Source organism: Notamacropus eugenii, chromosome X (genome assembly GCF_028372415.1).
Source record: "Notamacropus eugenii isolate mMacEug1 chromosome X, mMacEug1.pri_v2, whole genome shotgun sequence".
NCBI classification, from domain to species: Eukaryota; Metazoa; Chordata; class Mammalia; order Diprotodontia; family Macropodidae; genus Notamacropus; species Notamacropus eugenii.
Window position 1 is genome coordinate 93177617 of NC_092879.1, and position 18308 is coordinate 93195924.

General features: G+C 40.2%; 1 protein-coding gene across 2 annotated transcripts in view; it reads right to left on the reverse strand.

Annotated features, from left to right (window-relative positions):
* Positions 1 to 18308, reverse strand: part of DOCK11 (dedicator of cytokinesis 11) — a 193572-nt gene that overhangs the window by 25282 nt on the left and 149982 nt on the right. For both annotated transcript variants that reach the window (XM_072625882.1, XM_072625880.1), the window contains 4 exons: positions 6152 to 6334; positions 4709 to 4822; positions 2705 to 2920; positions 2556 to 2613 (listed from right to left, as the gene is read on the reverse strand). In XM_072625882.1, the coding sequence (XP_072481983.1) occupies positions 2556 to 2613; positions 2705 to 2920; positions 4709 to 4822; positions 6152 to 6334 (571 nt within the window). The remainder of the gene's footprint in view (positions 1 to 2555; positions 2614 to 2704; positions 2921 to 4708; positions 4823 to 6151; positions 6335 to 18308) is intronic.

An 18308-nucleotide genomic window follows, 5' to 3' on the forward strand; every position in this document is an offset into this window, starting at 1 on the left:
TCTCTGCTAGAGAAGGCTGGTTTCATACCAAGGGCCCTGGGAAAAACCCAGCACAGGCAAGGAAGGAAAGCTACAGGCAGCAGAAAGAGGACATCTGAAGTGGTCAGGCCTGATCTGTCTCCTGCACATACACTTCCCCTTAATTATATCATAAGTTACAGACTTCAACATGACAAAAAGCCCCCAAATGCCAAAGCAGCCTATGAGACATACCTACCGTGCCATGACAAATGTCAGGGAAGATGTAAAGAGAAAAACAGTTCAGTAGGTTTTTTTTTATGGAAAATGACACATAGCTGAGCTGGTGAGTCATATGCTCTTTGACATGAACCTTCCTCCTTTTCCCATCACCTTTGTTATCAATATTATGCTGAAGTAAAGGCGATCATGGACATTCAGTACTCTAGGACTCTAAAGTGCTATATAAACATGACGGGTTTGTTTAGCAATCTGGCTTTTCATAGTGAAGCATTCTCTGTTGACTATTCAGATTTGTCCCTATATGCTCTGCCGTCTCCAGCCCGCATACAACCTTTAAAGAGTCCCCTAGTCCTCTGAAAATCTGTGAGGGATTTAAGTCTGGATAACATGCCGACAATGGAAACGTTTACTGTTTGAGTCTTGTTTTGAATAACTTAAGAACAAGAAGCAAAACTGCTTTCTCTCAACAACAATAGCAACAAAGCACAATACTGTTCCTGAGGGGCTGACTACAACGATATGCTACAAGTTATGGCAGCATATTCTGGACTGAGTCAAATCTTTCAGGCTTAAAGACAGACAGCAACTAGAACTGGATATGCAACATTCTCTTAAGTTGATTTTTTTTCTTAAGATATAATTCAGTTTTCTCCCGGAGAGAGTTCTTTGACAGGCAAGAAAGATAAATTCTAAGGGACCTCGAAGGCATCGTACAATAAATACCGAACCAAGCAGTTATGGGCACTGAATAAGCTTGCTGCACGGTGCCTGGTGTATGATGTTGGGAATCTCCCTTTAATATAGGTGCTTGAGAATCCACAGTAAGCTTACACATTATTTGCACGGAGACTCTGCTCAATACTCCACTTAAATTTCTAACCCTAAAAGACTGATAACGAGAAATAAATTTTGCTCTACTTATTTTTGAAGACCTCCACTTGTGGAGGACATGGGGGAAACAATCTGTTTAAAATTTAAGAAATAGTTTTGTGGGGTTGGCAGGTTCCCTTACTTCAGATTTTAGTCTCACCAGTTTAGGAGACAGTAGAGCCTAACTTTAATGTCTTTTTAAAAACAAATTATAGTAATATTTCCAATATAGGGTGTTCTTCACTTTTCTAGTTACCTGGAATTCTTGAATTGTAAATTCACTGTTTTATCTAGAGAATACATCTCTGTATCTTACCCAGTCTGAAGGCACAGCAGAAACTCCTAGGTCTGATCCCATTCCTGATGGGCATGGCAACTTTGACCTGCTCTGTTTCTGACCAGTGCTACTGTGCCCATCCTTTGGCAGCTGGTGACCCTTTGATACATGGGGCTTACCATATTGATGCCAGACCTATTGTAGATGCCAGGCCACTTGAGTGCACTGAGTTTCCAACCTTCCTAGGCCTGCACCCCCATGTTCTGCCCAATATTTTAAATGGAGTATAATTTTATATTTTCTTTTCAAGCAGACCCTTGACAAGAAAAATGTGAAAGTCAGGCCTTTTCAAGTAAACGTCTTGCCATTTTAAAGCTGTGCCAACATCACTAAAAGGGGAACAAGAAAGTGCCTGCAAGTTGTATTTATCTGAATTGGGCAAAGCAATCTCAATATTAACTAATTTTTAAAGTAAAAATCCAAGTGAAATGAAACCAAAGAGGACGATAATAGTTAAAAAGAAGATTTGTGAGCTGTCTACTTGGTTGTTTTTTAAATTTCTCATCATATAGTGGAGTGTCATTTTTATATAGTTATGGGATACAACTGAACAATGATTCCTCAACTAAGTAGGGATTTATACTTGATTCTTGAGGAAAACCTTGAAGTTTGCTTCCCATAGCCTCCAAAGATTCGCTTGCTTTTGCCCTGGCATAGCTGTCTCCCCAGTCTCAGAAGACATGAAGGCCACATTTCTTCATTGGTTCTCCCTAGTGCCAGGCAGGTTCCAAACTTGTGCACCTGCTTTATGATGTGAGTGTAAGACATTCAGAAAACAAAGCTGCCACCAAGACAAAGCCCTGTACTAACCAGGGCAAACACTGCAAAGCCCCAGAAGAGCAGGGTGTTCCCATGGGCGGGCAGATGTCAGGGAAGTTCTCTCTATTGCTGTGAGCTTTACAGGAATGCGATTGGAGGCAGTCTGCCAGGGCAAATAAACACTGCACACTCGACCTGGCCCTGCCTAAAACTCTTATATGCAGTCCTTCTTGATGAACAAGCCATTTTGTTTTGGTAACAAATTCTACTGAACCTCAACTCAATCTAAAGCTCAACATATTTGTTCAAAACCAACATATTTTCACAGTGTTAGCAAACAGGTGCCATAGATATCAACATCTCTCATGCCAAACCAACGGCAGCTTACTTTTTCGGTGAAGAAACTCTGCCACCAGAGCTGCTACATGGACATAACACATTGCAGCCTGCAAAGGGATGAGAAAGAAAGGAGAATCAGGCAGGGTAGACTTCAGAAGCCCCTGTAGCTAGGGCTGCACCATAGCTGCCAACAGTCACCTCGGAAAAATCGCCATTCTTGACATGGATCTTGGCCATGCTGTCAAGCCAGGTTTTCCGAAGCTCTGGAGTACTTGCATAAGATTTGGCTAAACTATACTGGAGATCAATCAGCATCTCCGGGTCTTTCTCATGTTCCTTCATCTGAGCTGTGGCCATAAGAACTGTGCGGATTCTCTTGGTCAGATCTTTTACTTCTGTGGGAAAAGCAGTTGCCTGATTTAAAACAAAAACAAAACATAGAAGAATTTCAGAATAACCCAGTGTGTTGGGAGTATCCAAAGAACTTCACACTTTTTTTGCCACTAGATTTTTGGCTTCAAAGAAATGCCCATTGGCACATCTGAAGATAGAATTCTGACAGATACAAAATAATTAGAATCAAATTTTGACAGAATTGGAAAACTGATCTGATGCCAATGCACAAAGTATATTTGCAGTGTCATCTGCCTACTTCTGATGCATCGCCTTTTTTTTTTCTTACACATCTGGTCAATCTTTAATGGTCCCAAGCTTTTAATGGGGTGTTCAGCAAAAGCAGTGACTATGCTATGTTTCTACCATTTCCTTGTGGAGTACTACTTAAGTCAGCCTTGCCTGGCATGTTTAGTTCATCCCCTGACTACCTTATATAGTAAGTTGGCAGGCTGAATGGGAAGCAGGCTAAATGAATTCCCCCAGAGCCTTGACCCAGGAATATTCTCTGACCCAAATGACCAATTATGCGTTGCATAAAACTAACTTGTTCCTGTCCAAAAGAATTTTCAAAGGTCAGTAATCCCTCTTCAGAGATCGTATCTGGACTGGAGCAGATTGAAAATTTGGTAAATGAAAGAGATTTCTCACTGGCAATATACATGCGTGTGTGTATCTTTGCGTGTGTGTATATCTCTGTGTGTGTGTGTGTATCTGTGTGTGTGTGTGTGTGTGTGTGTGTGTGTGTGTGTGCCCACGGGCCTGTGCGTTTATTCATTCATCATCTTTCCTTCATTTGTTTGCTTGCTTATTTATGCTGAAGAAAAAATTAAGACCCTTTCTCATAATTCCACTAGAACAACCCCTTATTATCAGTGTACATGCTGAAGATTGCACAAGAAAGGCAGTTGAGAGTTCATTTACATTAATTTACAAACACAAATGTGTACTATGCAGCTCAAAGACCATTTACAAATAGATTAGCCAGAGGTTTGGTTATTTACTAAATCATATACAGTATCCCCCCAGAAGAATGTTAGCTTCTTGGGGAAAGGGGCTGTTTGACTTCTGCCTGCCTCTATCCATAACTTCTATTACTGCCTGGCACATAGTAAGCGTTCTGTAAGCTTTTACTGGATTTGGTATCCATGTATGAGCCAGGAGCAAGCCAAAAGGATGTGATTAAATCATCTTAGAAATGTTTCAGTAAAACCTTTCCTACCAAAAAGAGGCAACCCCAACCCCCATTTTTGTAAAAATCAGTTGCTAAATAACCTGGAGCCCCTTAAATATGAAAAACCTCAATGGTACTGAGGAGGGTGGCCCATTAAGTAAATAATATACCAAAGGGAAAGAGTATTATGTGGTCAAAGTTCTTTCCACACTAGTGGGATTTGCTGGAACATGTATTCATTCTCTGGGGAAACCAGTAAAACTGGCTGTTGTACAAATGCTCCCTCCCAGCTGGAGAGCAGCTGGAATTTTTCAAACTGATTTCTTTAGCCTGGACAGAACCCCATGGGAATGTTTCATGATTCCACATATCCCCAAGTCCAAGTGTTCTGGAATTCTGAGCAAGACATGAAGGGAAAAAAAAACCCAACCCAAACTAGCACATTTGAACTCAGGCCAGTTCCAGGGCAAGCTTAAAATCAGGCTGAAGAATCAGTCTCTGGTGCCAGTTGGCCACGGGGCTTCAGATACACACAGTCCAAACAACTATCTCCTGAGTAATTATGATGGTTGAGTTCTAGATCTCTAACCTAGAGATTGTACCTTATCTCTCATCTACCAATTGCAAAGACTTACCTTCATTGGCCTGTCACTGTTTGCAAAGTTATTAACAATGAATAAAGACTCTTGAAATCTTGATCCTCCACTCAGTGCCACATCTGCTATCAGCTGGCTTACTGCAATTATTATCTGGAGGAAAGAGGGACACCTGCATTAGCTTTCTTTTACATTTAGAGATCAGTATGCAGTTTAGAGTGCACTTATCTTATTACCAATGCTATGAAGTAGTTAATGAACATAATATTATTTGTCCTTTTGGATAAACGTAACACATGATAGAATATTATGGTAATTAAGTGTCCTGAGCCCCAGTGCAGGGCCCTCTTCCACCATGCCAGGCAGTCTCTATCATTCAAAAGAATTTCTATAAAACACTGGGTTTCTTCTAAAGAGTCTGCAGAGTTCTATTATAGCTACCAGTTTTCCTGATTCATTTATTTCAATCAAAAACTATTTGAAAAAACAAGTGAACCCATGAATTTGCATTACACTGCTGGAACTGCTAATCCCAAAGTCCCCGAAACAAACTGTGGTACTGAGGCCTTTCTTCTGCTTGGTTGTCTTTTAGTCTGACCCAAGGCAGTCATGGGAAATAATGGGTAAGTAGCTCTCAAGTTATAGTTTGCTTCCACTATCTGGGCCATGGCTAGCCCCCAAACACCTTTCAGCATGGTCCTCCCTTCCTCCCCTATCTGCTTCCTGGGACCTCTTCTCTGCAAACAACATTTGAAACTTAGGGTTTCTGGCTTGTGTTGCATTCCCTTCATATCTTGCTAGTTTATCTCATCAACTAATTTACAGGAAAGCATGCTTTGGGCAAGTCGGTTCTGGACCTTCCTTTTTTCCGCTCTAAAATGCGAAAGTTTGCCATGAGGACCTCTACAGTGCCTCTAAAATCCTCTGATTCTATGTTAATAATGGTTCAGTCCTTATCATTTCAGAGGGGACCCACTGAAAATTCAACACCTGAATTCCAGAAGTGTTATTTCAAGGTAGTATTTCAGATGAGGAACTAGGCCAGTGGATCAGATGTTTGGGGAATCACAAACACAGGAGATATGTGGCCTATGTGTAAGGCTGGCCCAAGCAAGAGAAGAGAGCTAGAGAACCTATTTTGTCAAGAAACGTGAAGTACAGAAACAGTGGTGGATAAGGATTCCTCCCAATCCTACTACACTCACTTGCTAAGAATGACCTCCCCACTATCCTCACCCATTCTCCCACATACTCCTCCCTGAAGGCCTGGATCCTAATTTTCCAGGCTTGGAATTGGGTTGTTGAATTCAAGTGGCTTGAGGCCAGGGCAGCTCAGTGCTGCTGTGGTCAATAAGCATGGAATGAAGAGCCAGTCATGTTTAAGCTGGGGAACCTAACAAGTTCATGAGGTGTAGACCATTCGAAGGAAGGAAGAGAAGGAAAGGAAAGCCTGAAAGTCAGTACTATTTCTTTCGCACTGACCTGTAAGTGTGTTCTCAAGAAGGTCCTCCGCTTGGTGAACTCAAAGTTGCTTCGCATCAGCAGGTATAACAGTGCAGAAGCCTCATTCCTCGTGGAGCTGATCTTGGAGGTACAGCACTTGAGAACCTCATAGCAAAATGCTGCACACATGTTGACGCGGCCTTTGAAAAAGGCTGAAGGAAACTGGGAAAGGAGGATGAAAAGGTTGTTGGCAAATCCACACATCCAGCAGTAATGACTGATAGACTTATACCATCTGCTTACACCTGCACTATGGAAATATGAATCAAATACCTAAAATAGAAGCTGGCCTCAGGACCTCCCAGTTTAGCTGGGGAGTGATAACACAAAGAGATCAATCTAAGCTAACTGGAAATTGTCTGTCATGGAACCTTCAAGGCTTTGAACATGAGAGTCAGGAAGGCTTTCTGAAGCAGGAGGGACTCCAGCATGAACCTCTAGATTTTCATGGTTTGTATTGTTTTTACACATTATGATCTAAGTATTGGGCAAGTCCTGACTAGGATAAATTTGCATTCACCAACCCAACCACATCTTCCAATAAAACTGGGAAAATGTGAACCAACTTTATACATATACACACACATTTACATTAGCTACATCCTCCTCCTTGTCTAATTGTTCCTTTCCAAGTCTCTTGCTGGTTCATCATCTGGAACATGTCTCATTAGGGTGGCTGTCTTGTCCCCAAGGTCCTGTGCTGAGCCCCCTACTCTTTTCTCTAAACACTCTCTTGGTTCATGGGATCAGTGATCATTTCTCTGCTCGTAATTTCCAGGTCTACATAATCAGCCTCAGTCTTTCCTCTGAATTCCAATCCCACATCACCAATTGGCAACTGCACATTTCAAAGCAGATGTCTGAGAAACCTTAAAGTGGACATTTCCAAAACTGAACTCATTATCTTTTCCCCTCTTCCAAACTCCTCTGTTTCTGTTCAAGATACCACCATTATTCTTGTTTCCCAGGTGGGTGACTTTGACTCCTCCTTCTCTCTCACTCCCTACCAAATCTGGCCATTTCTACTTTCATGACATCTCTTGCCCTGACTCCCCTCTGCTCACACAAGTACCATCTTAGTACAGGTTACATCACCTCTCACCTAGATTATTGCAACAGCTTCCCACTGCAATCAGTCTTCCTTCCTCAAGTCTCTCCCTACTTCAGTCTGGCCTCCATATTGCTACCAAAGTGATTTTCATTAATCAGAGCTCTGTGCATGTCACTTTCCTACTCAATAAACTACAGCACCTTTCCTATTACTGCCTTTAGAATCAAATATGAACTTGCCTGAAGCCCTTCACAACCTTACCCCAAACTTTCCAGGCTCACTATAGTGGGCACTCTGTGACCCACCTGCATGTTCTCTGTGATCCAGCTAAACTGACCTTTTCTGTCTTCCTCACACTCAACATTCCAGCTGCCATCCCCAGATCTTTGTATTGGCTGTCCCCCATGCCTGGATTTCCCTCCCTCTCAGGTAGCACCTTCTGCATGATGCCTTTCCTGATCCTCTACACTGCTTGTGCCCTCCCCTCTCAAACTACCTTGGATTTAACTATTTTGTATTTATTCTCTTTATTCTCTATAAACTTATATATGTCTTGGTTTTCTGTCCTGTTAGAATATAAATTCCAAGCAAGTAGGAGTTATTTCATTCCTTTGCATCCCCATCATCTAGTACAGTCCCTGGCACATGTTAAACATTTAATAAGTAGTTGCTGATTTATACATATATAAACACTCATAAATATAAGATCTTCCTGAACCACATAGTGTGCATATATTAATAATAGTAACATTTATGTAGCTCCTACTGTGTGCTAGGCACTGTGCTAAGTTCTTTACAAATATTATCTCATTTAATCCTCACAAGAGTCCTGGAAGATGGGTGTTATTATTATCCCCATTTTACAAATGAGGAAACTGAGGCAAATGGAAGTTAAGTGACTTGCCCAAGATCACGTAGTTTATAAGCCTCTGAGGATAGATTTGCACCGAAATCTTCCCGAATCCATGCCCAGTACTCTATCCACTGTGGCACCTCACTGCCTCACAAAAAACCAGATTACCTATAGGCCTCCAGAATTTAAGCCAAACTTCTCCAAAAGCCCTCCTCTAGGTCATTATAACATAAAAGCAGTCATCGTGTATTTGGAGGAGGCTGGACTTCTGCCACGAGTCCTGGAGCACCAGAAGGAGTATTTCGACAATTCAGTGCTACAAAGTAGGCCATGCCAGTTCCCAAGATGGTGGGCAGAGGGCTTTTGCACGTACTATACACAAAGTTTACATACGCACACATCCGGTCATCTACTTTTTTCAACAGTGATTAAGGGAATATAAAGCAGTGAGCAAGAAAGCAACTTGCTTTGGGCAGTCAGCGCCAGGCCCAGCTCTGCAGCTAATCAATGCTCGGCTCCTGGGTCCTCCCCCAGGGCATGGTGTCAGCGGGGCACACTGGGTACACTCACCAGCCCCCATTACATCAGGAAGCACACGGACAAGCTGAAACATGTGCAGGAGAGCGTGACCAAGATGCTGAGGACCAGAGATCATGCCATAGGAGGCACGGAGGAAAGGACTAGAATGACTTAATTTGAAAAAGAAAAAAACCTTGTCTTTCCAGGCAAGCTAGCTTAGTGTCCTGACTGCTCTGGCCAAGTGGAAATGGAGCTGAGGATCTTCAAAGGCTACTCTAAAACCTGCCACGTAAGATCTGGGAACCAAGGTAAGCTGCGTGTGGTCAAGCAGGAGATGGAAAGATTAAACATCAACATCTTGGGTGTCAGCAATCTCATATGGACAGGAACAGGCAATTTCAATTCAGGTGATTATTACATTTTCTACTGGGGGCAAGAAGGAGCCCTCATAGTCAATAAAAGAGTGAGAAAAGCAGTCTTGGGCTAAAATCTCAATGACATAAGGCCATCTGTTTGAATCCAAAGCAAACAGTTTAATATCACAGCAGTAAAGGTCTATGCTCTGATAAATGTCTGGTGCTAAAGAGCCCAAAAAGGTGCTCAGTTGCATGAAGTTCTACAACACATAGAAAGAATACCCCCAAAATGGCACATTCATCATAGGGGACTGAAATGCTGAAGTAGGCAATCAAAAGATCATTAAACAGGGAAGTTTAGCCTTGGAGTACAAAATGAAGCAGGGAAGAGACTAATAGAAGTTTGTCAAGATAACTTGCTGGTCATAGCAAATACTCTTTTTTTCAACTACACAAAAGGCATGGGTACACATGGACATCACCAGATGGTCAATATCCAAATCAGATTGATTTTTTTTGTAGCCAAACGTGAAGAAGTTCTGTATAATCAGTTAAAACAAGACATGGAGCTAATTGTGGCTCAGATCATAAGGTTCTGATTGTAAAATTCAGACTTAAATTGAAGAAAGCAGGGAAAACCAAATTGTAAAGGTATGACCTAAATAACATCCCCTTATGAATATGAAGTAGAAGGCAATGAATAGATTTAAGGGATTAGATTTGGTAGATAGAGTGCCTGAAGAACTATGGACAGAGATTCACAATATTGTACAGGAGGCAGCAACAAGAAATATTCCAAGAAAAAAGAAGAGCAAGAAAGCAAAATGGGTATCTGATGGGGCTTTAAAGATAGCTGAGGAAAGAAGGAAAGTGAAAGTGAAAGGAGAAAGGGAAAGATATACTCAACTTAATGCAGAATCCCAGAGAAGAGCAAAGGAAGATAAGGTTTTTTTTTTTTTTTACTTTTTTCTTTTACTTAGTAGCTTATTTTTCTGAAGTTACATGTAAAAACAATTTTTAACATTCGTTTTTAAAACTTTGAGTTCCAAATTCTCTCCCTCCTTCCCCATCCACTGTCATTGAGAAGACAAGCAATTCAATATAGGTTATAAATGTGTAGGACACTTGAACTTCCGGGAGCCAAGGTGGCAGAGTGATCTGTAAATGCTCTCCCCCTCCCCTTGTTAACTTTGAAAAACCCAGAGAACATTTCCCCAGGAAAAATCTTACAATAGTGGGATCAGCCGAAGGGGTAAACTGTCTCTTAGCCTGTGAGGCTAGGAAAATCACAAAGCGGGGGGGGGGGGGGGGGGGGGGGGGGGGAACCCTCTTGCTATGGCTGAAGGGGACCAGTGTCCCAGACAGTCCCAGCTCAGCAAACCAGGAGGAGATTGTGAGCCCCGGGGGAGGGGGGAGCCCATAAGCACCAACACCAGGCCCCATGGTGTGCTTCAGCATAGCCAGAGGAATTTAGAAGACACTAGTGTAGACAGGGATTCACTAATCACTGAGGCTGCCTGTGCTCTAGGACAGAAGAGGAGAATATATTACAGTAACATTACAGTAGAGGGAAAGAGGGGAGGGATATGAGCATCGTTTTAGATTTACTCTCTTCTGATTTGGTTCAAGGAGGGAACAACACACTCAGTTAAGTATAGAAATCTAACTAGCTCTACAGGCAGTAGGAGGATAAAGAGGAAAGAAAAGGGAGGGGAGGCCAGACGGGAGGGAAGAAGTAGTAGGGGAAAAGGGGAATAAAAGGAACGGGGCAGATAGAAGGGAGGGAAGACTGAGGGAGGTGGTGATCAAAAGTGAAAACTCTATTGTGGAAGGGAAGGGAGAACTAAAAGCATAAATGGGGGAAATAGGATAGAAGGAAAGACACAGTAATCCTAACTATGAATGTGAATGGGATGAACTCTCCCATAAAATGGAGGTGGATAGCAGAATGTATTAAAAACCATAATCCAGGGGGGCGGAGTCAAGATGGCAGAGTAGAAAGACACACATATGCTGGCTTTCCCCACACAGCCTATAAAATACCCGTAGAGAGGGACCCTCAACAAATTTTGGAGCAGCAGAAGTGGAGAACAACAGAGTGGAGGAGATTTCCAGCCCAGGGTGACCTGAAAGGCCCATGGGAAATGTCGGTTGCACCAGATATGGAGTGGAGCCCAGCCCAGCCTTGGCATGGCTAGTGAACAGCCCTTGGGGGCAGAATCTCCAGTCCCAGTATCAGCGGTTCGCAGATCCCTCAACCCACAGGCACCAAGGTCAGCGACAGGGTTTTTTGAGCTGGCCAGGAAGGGAGAAGGGCCTTCCCGTAGCTCCAGCCTCAGACAGCGGCCGCAGAGGTCACACTGGCAGGTGGCAGCAGTTCCCACAGCAGCCCCTACAGAAGCCCACATCCATTGTTGGAACATAAAAACCCTGGGGGCACTGAGGAGCTGATTATTACCTCAGCCCTGTGTAGAAGGCCTGAGGGAGCTGATCTTTATCTTACACTGAATGGGCGCCCTGCCCATGCAGCTTATCTGAATCTCAGCCCCCAGCACTGGCTTGGGGGAACTGGAGGCCAGGTGGCTGTGGAGAGGAAACTGCTAAGATTCTGGGCACAAAAATCTTCCAGACCAATGTACATGCTTGATTGTGCAACCTTGGAGGAACTGACATCTTTCAGATCCCCAGAGTATACCTTACTCTTGACAAAGGACCCAAAAGTCAAGTAACTGGTTGGGAAAATGCCCAAAAAAGGGAAAAAAATAAGGCTATAGAAGGTTACTTTCCTGGTGAACAGATTCTTCTCCTATCCTTTTGGATGAGGAAGAACAATGCTTACCATCAGGAAAAAACATAAAAGTCAAGGCTCCTGTATCCCAAACATCCCAAATATGGAAGAGCTCAAAAAGGATTTTGAAAATCAAGTAAGAGAGGTGGAGGAAAAATTGGGAAGAGAAATGAGATGCAAGAAAAGCATGAAAAACGAGTCAACACCTTGCTAAAGGAGACCCAAAAAAATGCTGAAGAAAATAACACTTTTAAAAATAGGCTAACTCAATTGGCAAAAGAGGTTCCAAAAGCCAATGAGGAGAAGAATGCTTTCAAAAGCTCACTGAAGAAAATAGTTCTTTCAAATTAGAATGGAATAGATGGAAGCTAATGACTTTATGAGAAACCAAGAAATTACAAAACAAAACCAAAAGAACGAAAAAATGGAAGACAATGTGAAATATCTCATTGGAAAAACAACTGACCTGGAAAAAAAAAGCCATAATCCAACAATATGTTGTTGACAAGAAACACATTTGAAACAGGGGCATACACACAGGGCAAAGGTAAAAGGTTGGAGCAGAATATATTATGCTTCAGCTGATGTAAAAAAAATCAGGGGTAGCAATCCTAATCTCAGAAAGAAGCAAAAGCAGAAATAGATCTAATCAAAAGAGATAGGGAAGGAAACTATATCCTGCTAAAAGACACCACAGACAATGAATTAATATGATTACTAAACATATCTGCTCCAGGTGGTATAGCATCCAGATTCTTAGGGAAGAAGTTAAGGGAGTTACAGGAAAAAATAGACAGCAAAACTATACTAATGGGGGACCTCTACCTCCTCCCCTCTGAACTTGATAAATCTAACCTCAAAATAAACAAGAAGTTAAGGAGGTGAACAGAATTCTGGATAAAGTAGATATGATAGATCTCTGGAGAAAACTGAATGGGGATAGATAGGAATATACCTTTTTTTCTCAGAGGTACATGGCACATATACAAAAACTGACCACGTACCAGGGCATAAAAATCTCACAATCCATTGCAGAAAGGCAGAGATTGCCAATGCATCCCTCTCAGATCATAATGCAATAAAGATATATGTAATAAAAGGCCGTGGAAAGATAGACAAAAAATGAATTGGAAACTAAATAATCTAATCCTAAAGAATGAGTTAAACAAGTCACAGAAATAATCAACAACTTCATTCAAGAGAATGACAATAATGAGACAAGCTACCAAAACTTATGGGATGCTGCAAAAGCAGTTCTTAGGGGAAGTTTTATATCTTTAAATGCCTACATGAATAAAGTAGAGAAAGAGGAGATCAATGAATTGGGTATGCATCTGAAAAAGCTAGAAAATGAACAAATTGAAAATACCCAAGTAAATACCAAATTAGAAATACTGAAAACCAAAGGAGAGACTAATAAAATTGAAATTAAGAAAACAATTGAACTAATAAATGAAAATAAGAGTTGATTTTATGAAAAACCAATTAAATTGATAAACCTTTCATCAATTTGATAAAAAAGGAAAACCAAATTACCCAAATCAAAAATGAAAAGGGTGAACTCACCTCCAATGAAGAGGAAATTAAAATAATAATCGGAAATTACTTTGCCCAACTGTATGCCCATAAATTTGACAATCTAAATGAAATGGATGAATATTTTTTAAAAAACTATAAACTGCCCAGATTAACAGAAGAGGAAGTTGAATACTTAAATAACCCCATCTGAGAAAAAGAAATTGAACAAGCCAGCAATGAACTCCCTAGGAAAAAATCTCCAGGGTTAGATGGATTCACAAGTGAATTCTACCAAACATTTAAAGAATAGTTAATTCCAATACTATATAGACTATTTGGGAAATTTGAAGAAGGAGTCCCACCAAATTAGGCATAGTTCTGATACCTAAAGCAGGAAGAGCCAAAACAAATAAAATTATAGACCAATTTCTCTAATGAATATAGATGCAAAAACTTTAAATGAGATATTAGCAAAAAGAATACAGCAACTTATCATGAGAATAATACATTATGATCAGGTAGGATTTATACCAGGAATGCAGGGCCGGTTCAATATTAGGAAAACTATCAGTATTACTGATCATATCAACAACAAAACAGAAACCATACAATTATCTCAAAAATGCAGAAAAAGCTTTTGACAAAATACAACATCCATTCCTATTGAAAGCACTGGAGAGCATAGGAATAAATGGAGGCTTTCATAAAATGATAAGCAGTATCTATGTAAAACCATCAGCAAGCATTATATGTAATGGGGATAAGCTAGATGCATTTCCAATAAGATCAGGGGTGAAATGAGGATTCCATTATCACCAATGTTATTCAATATGGTACTAGAAATGTTAGTTTTAGCAATAAGAGAAGAAAAAGAAATTGAAGGAATGAGAATAGGCAAAGAAGAAACTAAGTCATCACTCTTTATAGATGATATGATGATATACTTAGAGAATCGTAGAGAATCAAGTAAAAAACTACTTGAAATAATGAACAACTTTGGCAAAGTTGCAGGTTACAAAATAAACCCACATAAATCATGTGTATTTCTACATATTACTAACAAATCCCAACAGGAAAAGAAAGAGAAATCCCATTTAAAACTACAGTATACACTATAAAATATCTGGGAGTCTACCTGCCAAAATTAACCCAGGGACTATCTGAACACAATTACAAAACACTTCACACACAAATAAAGTCAGACCCCAGTAAGTGGAAAAACATCAGTTGCTCGTGGGTAGGCTGAGATAGTATAATAAAAATGACAATTCTAGCTAAGTTAATTTACTTATTCAGTGCCATACCAATCAAACTACCAGATAATTATTTTCTAGAGCTATAAAAATAATATCAAAATTCACCTGGAAGAACAAAACATCTAGAATATCAAAGGAACTAATGAAAAGAAATGCTAGGGAAGGTAGCCTAGCCCTACCAGATCTCAAATTATATTATTAAGCAGCAATCATCAAAACCACTTGGCAAAAACAAACAAACAAACAAAAAAACAAAAAAAAAACCACTTGGCACTGGCTAAGAAAGAGGGTTAGACCGGTGGAATAGGTTAGGTACTCATGACACAGAAGTCAATGAATATAGCAATCTATTGTTGGATAAACCCAAGGATCCCAGCTTCTGGGATAAGAACTCACTGTTTGACAAAAACTGCTGGGAAAACTGGATAACAGTATGGCAGAACCTGGGCATAGACCAATGCCTGACACTGTACACAAGAATAAAGTCCAAATGGATACATGGTCTAGGTATAAATATTGATACTGCAAACAAATGAGGGGAGCAAGGAATAGTGTATTTGTCAGATTTATGGAGAATGGGGAAATTTATGACTAAAAAAGAGATAGAGATCATTATGAAGTGTAAAATGTATAATTTTGATTACATTAAACTGAAAAGTTTTTGCACAAACTCAATGCAACTAAGATTAGGAGGGAAGCAAAAAACTGGGAAAGAACTTTTGCAACTAGTGTCTGTGAGAAAGGCTTCGTTTCTAAAATCTATAGGGATCTGAGTCAAATTTATAAGAATACAAGTCATTCCCCAATTGATAAATGGTCAAAGGATATGAACAGGTAGTTTCCAGAGGAAGAAATTAATGTTATATATAGACACATGAAAAAATGCTCTAAATCACTATTGATTAGAGAGATGCAAATCAAAACAACACTGAGGTACCACATCACACCTATCAGGTAGGCTAACATGACAAAACAGGAAGATGATAAATGTTAAAGAAAATGTGAGAGAGCTGGAACACTAAGTCATTGGTGGAGCTGTGAGCTGATCTAACCGTTCTGGAGAACAATTTGGAACTATGCCCAAAGGGCTACAAAAATGTGCATACCTTTTGACCCAGCAATATCACTTCTAGAACCATATCCCAAAGAGATCATAAAAATGGAATAGGGTCCCACATGTACAAAAATATTTATAGCAGCCCTCTTTGTGGTGGCCAAGAACTGAAAATCTAGGGGATTTTCAATTGGGGAATGGCTGAACAAGTTGTGGATGTATGTAATGGAATACTATGGTGCAATGAAATGATGAACAGGAAGACTTCAGAGAGACCTGGAGGGACTTATATGAACTGCTTCTGAGTGAAAGGAGCAGAATCAGGAGAACATTGTACACAGCAACAACCACAGTGTGTGAGGAATTTTTCTGGTAGACTTAGCCCTTCACAGCAATGCAAGGACCTAAAACATTCACAATGGACTCTTGAGGCAAAATGCCTTCCACATCTACAGAAAGAACTATGGCATTGGATCACAGAATGAAGTAGAATATTTTCTCTTGTGTTATGTTTTGTTTTGGTTTTTCTCATGGTTTCTCCCATTCATTTTAATTCTTCTATGCAACATGACCAATATGAAAATGTATTTAACAAGAATGCATGTGTAGAACCCATAAAAGATTGCATGCCTTTTCGGGGAGGGAAGAAGGAGGGATGAGGAGAAAATCTAAAACTTATGGAAGTGATTGTAGAAAACTGAAAGCAAATAAATTAATAATCATAAAAAATAAAAAGATAAAAAAGTAGGCAGAATGTAACTAAATAAAATCCTCAGTTTAGGAAATGAAGAGAAAAAAAGGTTATACACGTGTAGTCATGTAAAACATTTCTGTAATAGTCATTTTGTAAAAGAAAACATAGATTAAAAAACCCTCAAGAAAAATAAAGTAAAGAAAGTCTGCTTCAATCTGTATTCAGTCACCATCAGTTTTTCTTCCGGCGATTGATGGTATTTTTCATCGTAAGTCCAAGAAGGTTTTCTTAAATGAGCGATGCAAAGAAAAAAAAGAAAGCAAGAGAATGGTAAAGACAAGAGATCTCTTCAGGGAAATCACAAATATCAAGGGAATGTTTCACACAAAAATGGGCATGATGAAAGAGAAAAGGGCAGGTAGAAGGTGCAGTGGACAGAGCGCCAAGTCTAGAGTCAGGAAGACTTGTCTTCCTGAGTTCAAATCTGACCTCAGTCATTTACTGTCTGTGTGACCCTCAGCAAGTCACTTAACCCTGCTTGCCTCATCTGCAAAATGAGCTGGAGAAGGAAATGACAAACTGCTCCAGTATCTTTGACAAGAAGTGGGGCCATGAAGAGTCAGACATGCCTGAAAAATGACTGAACAACAAGACAGAAGTAGAGGAGATTAAGAAGTGTTAAGAATTCACAGAAGAATTGTACGAGAAAGATCTTAATATCACTGATAATCACAATAGTGTGGTTCCTGATATAGAACCAGATATCCTGGAAAATGAAGTTAAATGGGCCTGAGGAAGTATTGGTAGCAATAAAGCTAGTGGAGGTGATGGAATTACAGCTGATACTGTTAAAATATTGTATTCAATATGCCAGAAAATTTGGAAAACTCAGAAGTGATCACTGGATTGGAAAAGGTCAGTTTGCATCTCAGTCCTAAAGAATAGCAGTGCCAAAGAATGTTCAAATCACCACACAGTTGTGTTTATTTCACATGCCAGCAAAGTTATGCTTAAAGTTCTACAAGCAAGGCTTCAGCAATATGTGAACCGAGAATTACCAGAAGAGCAGGCTAGGTTTTTGAAGAGGTAGAGGAGCTAGAGACCAAAATAGCAACATTCGCTGGATTATAGGGAATGCAAGGGAGTTCCAGAAAAAAACATCGACTTCTGCTTCGTTGATCACACTAAAGCCTTTAACTGAGTGGATCATAACAAAATGTGGCAAGTCCTCAAAGAGATGGGAGTACCAGATCATCTTTGTCTTCTGAGGAACCTAGAAGCAACAGTTAGAAACAAACATGGAACAAGACTGGAAAAGGAGTATGATGAGGCTGTATATTGTCACCTTATTTAATTTATAAGCAAAATGCCAGGATACATGAATCAAAAGCCAGAATTGAGATTGCTGGGACAAATATCAACCATCTCAGATATGCAGAAGATACCACTTGGGTGGCAGAAAGTGAAGAAGAATTAAGTCTCTTGATGAGGGTGAAAGAGGAGCAAAAAAAGCTGGCTTAAAGTTTAACATTAAAAAAAACCCTAAAATCATGGCATCTGGTCCCATCACTTCCTGGAAAATAGAGGGAGAAGAAATGGACACAGTGTCAGATGTTATTGAAGATCACTGCAGATGGTGACTGCAGTCATAAATTTAAAAGACATTTGCACCTTCGAAAGAAAGTGATGGCAAATCTGGACCATATACTAAAAAAGCAGAGACGTCACTCTCCTGACACAGGTCCATATTGTCAAAGCTATGGGTTTTTTCAGTAGTAATGTATGGTTGTGAGAGTTAGATTATGGAGAAAGTTGAGTATCACAGAATCTATGCTTTCAAACTGTGGTGCTGGAGAAGACTTCTGAGGGTTCCTTGGACAGCAAGGAGATCAAATCAATCAATACTTGAATTAACTCTGATTATCAAACATTGAAGCTGAAGCTTAAGTATTTGGCCTCATAATAAGAAGACAGGACTCTTTGTAAAACACTCAGATGCTGGGAAAGAATGAAGGTGAAAGAAGGAAGGAATGGCAGAGGATAAGAT